At 43.5% G+C, this 10,835-nt stretch overlaps 1 protein-coding gene across 1 annotated transcript in view; it reads right to left on the bottom strand.

The window, feature by feature from the left end:
- Positions 1-417: 417 nt before the first annotated feature.
- Positions 418-10,835, bottom strand: part of CEP41 (centrosomal protein 41) — a 36,796-nt gene continuing 26,378 nt past the window's right edge. The window contains exons 6-11 of the mRNA XM_084897256.1: positions 7,111-7,255; positions 5,132-5,283; positions 4,667-4,734; positions 3,264-3,378; positions 2,444-2,659; positions 418-1,839 (exon numbers count right to left, since the gene is read on the bottom strand). Of these exons, the coding sequence (XP_084753382.1) occupies positions 1,688-1,839; positions 2,444-2,659; positions 3,264-3,378; positions 4,667-4,734; positions 5,132-5,283; positions 7,111-7,255 (848 nt within the window). The 3' untranslated portion in view covers positions 418-1,687. The remainder of the gene's footprint in view (positions 1,840-2,443; positions 2,660-3,263; positions 3,379-4,666; positions 4,735-5,131; positions 5,284-7,110; positions 7,256-10,835) is intronic.

Raw genomic sequence — 10,835 nt, 5'->3', positions numbered from 1 at the left:
TTGCATTTAAAAAAATGTATGTTGTAAAGAAAATAAAAAGCCAGAGCGTTTTGCCATTAGCAAAAGGGCTGCGCTAGTTCTCAGGCAATAAATTTATGGGGAAACATGACAGGCTCCTCATTAAAGCTATGTGTACGTTGGCTGAATTTTATACAAGATTCTTGAATCTTGTGGAAAACTGGGCATGGCTTGACATCTGAACAATGTCGCTGGTTTGTTTGATTTCTAAAGCGTTGGAAAATGTTATACTTTGGAAATCAAGGAGAGAGGAATAAACATACTGAAAGAGCACTGGGCTGAATCGGAAAGTTCTTTTTCCATATGGATCTATGAGATATTTATTACCTTTACTTCTCTTACAAACACAGCCCCCTTGGCTAGAAATACTGTGGTCCTTTTTTCTTTTTCTTTTTTTTTCTGATGGCGAGAAAATAGTGCCGTGAAGGCAAATCTTACCCAGCAGCGGTAACCACCTAAGGATAGGCAATTTTCAGTTGGCTTTTCAGAAGCTGGTTGCCATGACAAAAAGCACAATTTATTCCTCAGTTCCTTATCACAGCTACAGATCACAGACCATAAAAATTAACAAGGCTCTCTTCCTTTTCCTGATGATTTCAGAGTTCCTCATCCTTACCTGAGGTCTTTTGTTCCCCCAATTAAATGGAATGAATGTCAGTCATCTAGCAATTCAATTAATGCTGATTCAAAATTCTGGCCCAAACCAGAATCTATAATCACAACCTCCTAATCACAGCTCAGCCACGAGAATGAAAAGTAAGTAGGAAATTGCACTAATTACTCAATTAGACTAATACTGTATTTTAAGCAAGGGCTTAAGGGGCTGTCAGCTCTGACAAAGGGCGCCGAGGCCTCCTCACCTGTGTGCCCTCAGGGGGCCCCCCAGAGCTGAGGTTTACAAGGGGCCCTCATGGCTACTGTCTAAGGAGGGATGGGCGAGTGGGTGATGGAAATTCCTAACAGACCACCCGCGAGGGGCAGCTCCGGGGGCTCCGGGACCCTGTGCACGGCCAGCCGGGGTTTCTGGGAGGCCGTGTCCGGTGAAGGCAGCCGAGCACCTGCACCGGCACTGGCTTCAGGAGGAGCTGCTGCGCTGAATCTCAAAATGGAGCGATGCTCGCAGAACCAGCCTCCAAACTCACCGCAGGGCCCGAGTCCGCGCTGGGGAGAGCGCCCAGCCTGCGGGCCTCCCTGGGGGCTCCGGGAGGCTGAGAGCTAAGAGTCACCGCACCCCAGGGCCAGCTTCTCAGGCAGCACAGCCTCTCTGGGCAACCTCCGTGGAACCAAGAACATAAGTGGAGAAGAACTGGGGGGGGGGGGGGGGGGGAGAACACCCGAGATGTGACTGAAGTATGTACACAGCAGCACGGGATACACACCCAGACAGGCTGGGCCCTATTTCAAACACGAAACCCCCACCCCCACCCTTACCCCACCCCACGAGACCCTTTCTTCCCACTCCGTTCCAGAGACGTGAATATGGTGTGGGTGGGGGCGGACACGAGCTGGTGCTGCCTCGGTACGTGTACAAACCCTTCCGGAGCTGGAGAGGAGAGGAGAGGGCGGGGCCCACCACACGTTTCCTGGTCTGAAAAGGACCGGCTGGGGAACTGCTCGGGGGTCGGTCCGCAAGGAGAGAAAACATTTATTTGAGGGGGACAGACAGTCTTTACTTCCAGGGCTTGCCTTGCAGGTGGCCGCTGCCTTGGGAGCGGGGGCTGGCGTGGCCAGCGGGGCCCCCGGAGGACAGGCTCTGGCTGCTGCCGCGGGAGCTGGGCGCCTTGGAGTCTCTGGCCGAGGCGTTAGCGTGGCTCAGCCGGCCTGAGGGGGCAAGGAAGCAGGGAGAGAGCTGCAGGAACGGCCCCCGGGACAACCTGCCCAGCACACTGTTAAGTCAATGAGGTCTTATACTACAACCACTTTTAAGCTAATGAAGTCGTACTCAGTATTCACGTAAAGCTAAGACATGCTGTTAATCTTGTGACCAATTTAACGGTGGGGAAAAGGGCAGAGACGAAAGGAAACCCAGGCAAGCTAGCCTGCCCCACCTTCCTTCTAGGCAGAGAAGTGAGCAGGAGCGTTGGAGGGCAGAGAGGAGGAGGCAGTGTGCAGGGGAAAGGCCTGAAGTGGTTTGTGTGCCTAGAAGCAACAGAAGGAAATGAAGACTTCCAAGCAGGACTCTGGATGCTTGAGCCTGGCCTCTCAACTCTGCCCGAGACACACACTTTGATCAAGTCTCTTCTCTCCTGTCTGTGCACCATGCCTAATTCTTGTCACAATCTTGGCTAGCCTTCTCTTACCCCCCCGCCCCCCCCAATAGCTCCTGTACCCTTCCAAAATATTGAAAGACACTGAATATATTACACGGGATCACAAATATCAAGCTCTACAGAAAGTGTCATCTCTAAAGGTCAACGTGTCTTACTGAGACTGTCTGTCGGGCCCTGCTCCTCTTCCAGGTAATATTCTATCTTTTTGAGGTCTTCTGGGGTGAATCTCCACTTATTCTCCGCCGGCGGGGGCGGCACCTTGGGGCTGGATCGTTTCCGGGCAGAACCAGGAGGAAGGGCTTGCTGGCAAGATGCTGGCAGGGAACCTGTCATCAGTCCTTCTGGGAATTTCTGAGCTAGGACTTTGAGGCCTGGGTGTGGGGGAGCGGAGAAAAAGCAGCGTTACCACCGTGAGGCCCCGGGCGAAACCCCGCAGGCCTCCTCATCTCCGGTTTCCACGTCGAGGCGGGCACAGGGACGCCGAAATCTCCCTCAACTGCTTCGCCATTAAGGAAATTACCCCAGAAAATGTCGCTTGTTACGTGGGATTCTGAGAATTCCACCAGAAATCCTCCTGCGTAAGTCCTCGGCATCAAAGCTCCCTCACGGGGCCCTGATGCAGGCAGCATTTCAGGAATGTAAAACACGCGCCGACAGAGCGCAGGGAGGCCTCACAGGACTGCCTCCGTCCAGCCCTCTCTCCACAGCACGGGCAGACCCGCTTCTATGGCGCTGCGCTTCACTGCACCTCACAGATGTTGTTTATTTTTATTTCCTACAAACTGAAGGCAAGACCCTCTGCCAGCAATAAGATTATGACCCGCTTTACGGGGATCCTTGCTCGGTAGTGGGGATCTGCGTGTGCCCGAGGTATGCCTGCCCTGAATCCTGAGCTCCCAGGACAGAGGGGCTGGAGTGGGGGTGAAGGATCGTGAGCCCCGATCTCAGCCTTTAGGGTCCGGCTCGCTCGCTCACCTCCGGAAAGCATGAAGAGGTTTTCGAATCCCCGCTCGCACATGGTGGTGGCCGCCTGGCTGGCCAGCCTCTCGTCGTCGTCGTACAGAATGATGATCTTGCCGTGAGCATTTTTCTCAGAGTCAGACGGGTTAAGGTTTGACCACGCTGAGGTGATGCTTCTAACTACAAGAAATCCCCAAGGAGCAGAGAGCTGTCCCGGTTCAGCTTTCTGAATTCAGGGCGACACCGGACGGTCCCTCCCTTTACCCATCACACTGGCAATTATTAGAGCTCTTCCTGACAGGTATTCTTTTTCTCTTAGAAACTAACAGAACCCCGATTCAAGACGCACTAGGGCACTGTACCCCCTTTAGCTCTGTGAGCCTCACAGCCCTGGAGGATGAGTATTACAAGTCCGTTCTATAGGCAAGGAAGTAGAAAAACTTTTATGTTCAATATGCTCTAATGGAGCTTGTTTATCATAGTAAAAAAAAAAAAAGCCTACAATAAAGAGAACATTTTAGTCAATTATAGTACATCTGAAGGCATTTACACTACATCAAAAATGGTGTTTATAAAGGCCGTGTGTTAGTGTGACAAAGTACACTGTAATATCAAGTGCGGAAAAAGCAAGATACTAAGTTATATAGACAGTATGATTTCTACTTTGTTAAAACATGCATAGAAGACAATCTAGAGTAAAATATACAAAAAATGTAATAAGTGTTCAAATGGGTGATTATAAAATATTTCCATTATAAAATATTTTCTTTCTTACATATTCCAGCATTTAAATTATTTTCTAGTTGTATGATTTTTATGAGCAAAAATATTAAAATTTTAAGAAGAAAAAAGTTAAAATAGAAGGAAGAAAATTTACTTAAATTTTACTTGGGAAAGCTTTTGGGGGGGAAATGTCTCAGGACTCTTTTGAGAGAGAAGAAGGGAGAGAGAGAGAAACATCAGTGTGAGAGTGAAACAACCATTGGCTAACTCCTGCATGCTCCCCACCAGAAAACAAGCCCACAACCAGGGATGTGCCCTGCCCGGGAATCAAACCTGGTACCTTTCGGTGCACAGAACAATGCCCAATCAACTGAGCCACACCGGCCAGGACAGGCTAACTCTTAATGGGTCATAACCTTTAACCTGCTCTTTGGCCTGGTGCAGTATGGCTTGGAACCATCTGCCATCATAGTCAGCATACTCAGTAACAGCTAAGAATCGAAATTCTAAAATATGCCAAGATAAGCTAATTAGTATAACAAGTCATTCACACATTGCATCTCGGTCTTTTGGCTAAGATCAAGTGACGTGTCAAAAGTCCTTCACAGAGTTTTCCTACCAGGGACGATTCTTGGTAAGTTTGATTATTACAAACGTCATCATCACCCAACACCTTAAAATGCAACAAAGGATACATATTCAAGAATATCATTTGAATAAGGGTTCATTGTTCTAGACAGAGTTGCGATTGGGTAACTGTAAGCTGCAAAGAAAGGAAAATTAGGAAGTCTGTAGCTCTCCTAGTACAACTTGACCCCCACCCCACCCATTGGGTTTAAGGTCTCACTAAGAGCTTAAAGAAATATATTTTCAAAAGCAACAAGCCATAAGCCTAAATACTTTTGTGAAAGAAAAGAAACAGGACACGATAAACGAAATCTGAAGCTTTACTTGACTGTGACTGATGTTAGCCCTGGGCCCGGAGCCGTGTGAGAGCGTCACCGGCCTGCCTCTCGGCGTTAGAGCAAAGCCAGCTCACCACGGTCCGGGCTGGCACCTGGCTCCTTAACTGCTGACCATGGGAGGCGGTCAGGGGGCCAGGATGCAAGAATGGGCGGTGCTGCTGGGAGTGAAACACTCCGAGGCCGCCTTTCTCTTACCTCCGACAATGTGGCCCTGCTGGTAAGAGTCTCTATCGCGCACATCTAGCAGCAGGAAGGGGCAGTCAGGATACGGCTTGTCTCTGCTGTTGGGCTCTGCTTTCTTCACTAGCCCTTTGTCTAGATCCAGCTCTCCAACGCCACTGATGACGCTGCAAGTGGAAAAGTAGGTCAGTGGCAACTGGTCTTAAAGGTCAGGCGCTCTTCTTCAGAATAGCGAGAGAGGGCTTGGTGTCTTTTCAAAAGACACCTCAGAGAACAAGGAAAATGGGTATAGTGTCTCAGTTCTGCTTCTGAATACAAGATCCTGTGGATTCCTGTTCTATCTCGCTGGACCCCGAGGAGAGGGTCCATGCTTACCTCCCGACAATGTATGTTGAGTCATTAGCCTGGCTGAGGGGGTAGAAACTGGAGGACGCATGCTGCCTCCAGCGATCAGGGCAGCATTCAGAGAAAGAAGAGGTGGACGATTAATCCAGTGGAATTTTGAAAGCAGAGCAAAAGGGGAAAGAGTAAGGGTCCATGGGGCAGGATAAATGAAGGCGTTTCTATATGTAATGTAAAGCAACGGCAATATTTTCGTTTATTCATACCATCTATCCAATATGGATTTTGAACCTTAATGTTTTTAGTAGCTATGTGTACTTACTTCCATTTGATAGGTTATGATGTTGAGGTTGAAGAGGCTTTTAGATTTGGTGACACTCATACAATCAGACATAGGAAAAGCTAGGAGTAAAATGAGGGAGTTCACCACTGATAGCTCTATTATAAGGTTATAAAAATCACTAAAATTGGTCACCATATTAATATAGGAAAAATGGGGTTAAAACACGGATCAAAGGAACGAGAAGAGGAGGTGTGATGAACAAAATGGCAAGTAGTGGAGGGTCTCTATTAGGAGACGATTACTTTCCTGGAAAATATGAAGACGTGTATGCCAAACCACAGACTGACATGCAGTATAGTTCCCACCACAGCAAGGCCAATTCTGCACTTCAATCTGCTAAGCATTATAACTATATGCCATGTAGTGCATATTTTGTTGAACCACAGGAGCCGAAACTCTACCCTCAATGGAAGTCTCGTTGGTCTATCTTGTTTTGAATGCAATTTTAGAGTCCTGGCACAAAAGTAGTTATAAAAATAATAATAATGGTATAGATGATAGCAGTTCTTTCACTAGTTGGACTATTTTACCAGTAGAAGGGATGGGTATGCGCCAAAAATTAGCATCGTCTTATAATCAACAGTTACTATTTGCGAGAAAGTGTTACGTCACAGGGTTTGGAAGAAGGACCAGCCACGTGCAGCTGGAGAATCGACACCGATGGCTGCTCTCCCTCTTCTTTGCACCTATGCACTAGCCGAGCCCTGTGGGTGCCTCTCCATTTTCCTTCTGATTCTAGTCAGGGTACTTATACGGGGTGACAGACAGAAAAGGCGAAGAGAATCACGCTCTCTGAGTCAAAAGACAGTAGTTGTAAAGCTCGTTCCTGATAGCAAACGTGCATACAGGAGGGCTGAGAAGAGTGGAAGCGAGGTGTGAAAATGAATGCTCTCCCATCAACAGAGTCTTAGGTTAACCTAGGGGTGTCGAACTCAATCAGAGAAGGGGCCAAATTCTAAAATCCAGCCTAAATCGCGGGCAGAATGGTTTACTGAACAGTCATAAACTGACAATGTCATAAACTGACGGCGGAGTGCAGTGATGACAGCGCGGTGCGGGCCACATTGCAAGGCCTGGCGGGCTGGATTTGGCCCGCGGGCCTTGTGTTTGACACATGTGGGTTAACCGCTGACGGAGGATGCTGTGTGAAGATTCAGGAGGAGACATTTACGTCAAGAGAAAGCAGAAGGCTGGGTGAGAATGTGGGGCTTCACCATAGCCAATGTGAGGTAAGAAACTCACTGAAATCGGCCTCTAGAGCCCAATATGAAGGGGAAGATGAGGGCAAGCACGGATCCGATCGGAGTACCTCTGGAGTGTGGAGCGACTGGAGTCCCCCACTCCCACGCTGTTGATGAACTGGACAGGGCTTGGCGACTGCTCACTGGGGCTCCCCTTCCCATTGGTGCTGGCAGTGACTTCAGCATCAGGGTCTGAAGTCGCAGAATCATTGTCTAAAATGCGCAAATGAAGAAACAAGTGCATTTAGTGGTACACTCTGTGTTTACTTATCAGGCAGGGCCCCTGAAATTAAGTCAAGCAAAGGAGCTCACATCACCTTACTAAAATTGTTCTATACATTCTCAAATTAGGTATCTAGGTTCTCAAAATGCCATCTGTGTACCCCAGGAGTCCCCAAGGCCCTTTCAGGGGACCTGCAAGGTAGAAATTGTTTTCATAACGATGCTGAGATGTTACTAATCATTTTTACTGTGTTGATATTTGCCCTGATGGTGCAAATAAAATGGTAGATAAAACTGCTAGTGCCTTAGCGAGAGCCAGGGTGGTGGCGTTAAGTTTTATTAGCAATCATCCTGTTTTCACCAACCTGCAATCACAGTTAATATGGCAGTCTCACTTAAAAATCATCCCTGCTGACGCACTAATAATTAACATCTTTATTAAATTTTACCTTTTTCATATTCTGTGTGATGAAAGGGGGAATTGCACACAGGCAGTTTGCTACATACCCAAGTCCCATGGCTGTCTCAAGGAAAAGCATTAGTCTGATTATTGCTGCTTTTGCCACGAACACCATTTTTACTTGGAAGAAAATCTGAGAAAAACTGGTTACTTAGACTTGTGCATTTGGCAGACATTAAAAAAAATGATCTAAGTGAAAAGTGAACTTGTCATTTCAAGGAAAACAACTGATGGCATTTGTTGCAATGATTACATCTTGAATAAAAATCATAATTTTGAAAGCTATGTGCCATCGGGAGCTTGACTGTTCCCCGTACTTAATGCTTTTTCTGATAAGATAGGCGGCGAGATTGAGAAATGTGGGTTTTTTTTGATGCTGTGTAATGAAATTTGTCAACATTGGGAACATCTTCATAACTCAGTGAACCAATAATTTTCGCACGACCAAGGCATGATGTTATAAAATCATACACGGATAAAAGATTCATTCAAAGCACAAGGCAGACGGATGGCTTTTAATGTAACAGGGTGTGAAAAATTCATTAATATGGTTTCAGATTCTATGTTACAACGAACCTTTAGGAAGCTGTCAGTTGTTGTTTTGGTGTTGTGTCAAAGAAAAATACCCACAATAAGGGAACGGGCTATTAAAACACTCTACCCTTTTATATCTGCAGGTCTGGGTGAGGCCAGGTTTTCTTCTGATGCTTCAACCCAAATAGCATATTGCAACACATTGAACACAGAAGATAGGAGAATCACTGCTTTCTATTAAATCAGACATTAATGAGATTTACCCCCCCAAAAATAAATAATTCCATTCTCAGAAAAATTTTTGTCTTAGAAATATAACTATTTGCATAAAAATATCTTATGTTGGTAATGGGTGAAATAATGAGTAAATATTTTTAAGTTATCCTTAAAATTTTAATACCCTAAACATTAATAGGTATAATTTACATAAACCAAAACTTTTTGAGGTTCTCAAAAATTGTTATAGTGTGGAGGGAGATTAGAATTTACTGTCCTAACCAGTATAATTAGGGAAGAAATGAGATCTTAATTTGGATATGATAAAATATACAGAGCAACTTCAAGAGACTCCTATAAGAATAAGGAAAGTAAATAGGTGGTTAGATAAAAATATAAATTCTAACAAAGTATTTTTCCTATATACCAATTAGAAAATAATATGAAGATCTCATTTACAATAGCAATTACTGATATACAATATACTCACCTACAAAATAAACCTAATTAAGAAATGTAAAGGTCCAGTAAAAACCTGTAAATCCTTTATAGGTCTTATAAAAATTTACTTAAGGACATTAACCTGAATGAAGAGAGTGGCATACATTGAATAGTCCTGACTGGGTGGCTAAAAGTTAAATGATTTAATCCTTTCCGGATTTATTTTTTAGCCTTAATGCAAATCCCAATAGGATAAAAAATAAAAAAAGTATAAAAGGATTTTAAATATAAGAAGAACAAAAAAAATTATACATACTTATATAAAAATTTAGAGAACCTGACTCATTAAATAGTAACTTATATTGAAAAGGTAAATGATAAAAGCAATATTCTATTCTAGAACAATAGAATACAATAGAGAACATAGAAACAAATCCTAGAAAATATATAAGAAGCTAATATATGTTCAAGGTAGCATCACAGATCAGTGATAAAGGAGAACTATTTTTCTAGATAGTTGACAGATGATTTCAACAGCTGTCAACTATCTAGAAAAATCAACTTTAGCTAACCTCTCGCATCATATAGAGTGTGTCTCACCCAAAAGAGTATACAGATTTTGAATGATCATAAAGTCAGTGTTTATTAACATACAGTTCATTAAAAAAAATTTAAAAGAATCTACAGAGATGAGCAATTTTTTTGTGTGTCAATGCCTGTTTTCAAACTGATGACTGTTCTGGTCCAGGCATCGCTGATAATGTAAAACAATGAAATTACAAATATTAAGAATCATTTTGTTCAGCATTTATGTGCTCTCAATCTTTCAACTATTGCTGGCTTTGTGCTGTAAACTTTTTTTTATGTATCCCCATAAAAAAAAGTCTAGTGGCACTTTAGGATACATTTTCTTTGTTCAAAGCTTAGTCTGGCTTCACCCATTATTTCAAATCAGTTAAACTTGAAAAGGAGTGAAAATTAAGTGATTGTCAGCTGGTAAAGTGTGCATACACTTTTTTGGGACATGCTATATATGTAACAGATAGATTGATATTAAAACAAAAAACAAAAATAACAAGCAAACTGATAGGAGAAAATAGAGGTAAATAATTTATCTTATTTTAGAATTTATGAATCTAAAGCAATAAAACAAAACATAACATGATAGGCTGATTTAACCATGCAAACATGCAAATCTCATATAGTCAAAACCAACAAAAGAATTAAAAGGTGAATAACAAATTAGGAAAAAAATACCTGTAACATATATGGATGAGGCAAGGTTAATATACTTAATTTACAAAGTTAAAAAAAAATTAACTAGCTCTTTAGTTGAAAAAAGGATCATGTGTATAAGGTAAAAATGCAAACAACATAAATTCATGTGGAAAGGAAGCCTTCTTCCGATTCCAGACGCATGGCCCTCGGGCCTCCTCCCCCAAGGGACCAGCTTCACATATTTATGTCTCCTTCCAGAAATAAAACATCTACATACTTCTGCATATATTTTATTTCCTCCCCTTTTTACATGTCCAGGAGAAGGCGATTCATACTGCTCTACGCTTTGGCTTTTGTTTTGTTGTTTTATTTCTACTTAATAATATAGCTTGGAAATTGTTCCAAATCATCAAGTAAAGATTTTTCTCCTTTATTTCCAAGGCTGTACTGGTTTCCAAAGGAAAAAGATATCATAATTATATAACGCTTTCATAAATCAGTAAGTAAAAGGTGAACATTCCATTAGAAAAAAATGAGAAAGGACCTGCAATATCTTCGAAAGAAATACGTATGACCAATACACACACACACACACACACACACACACACACACACACACACCTCTCACTGTCACTATCAGAGACATTAAAAATAAACCAGGTCAGCACTGGCTAGGATGGGGAGAAACGTGTCTTCTCGCAC

Source organism: Pipistrellus hanaki, assembly GCF_964339955.1.
Source record: "Pipistrellus hanaki genome assembly, chromosome: 10".
NCBI lineage: Eukaryota > Metazoa > Chordata > Mammalia > Chiroptera > Vespertilionidae > Pipistrellus > Pipistrellus hanaki.
The sequence above is the reverse complement of the archived record's forward strand: the minus strand, read 5'-3'. Positions and strand labels throughout refer to the sequence as shown.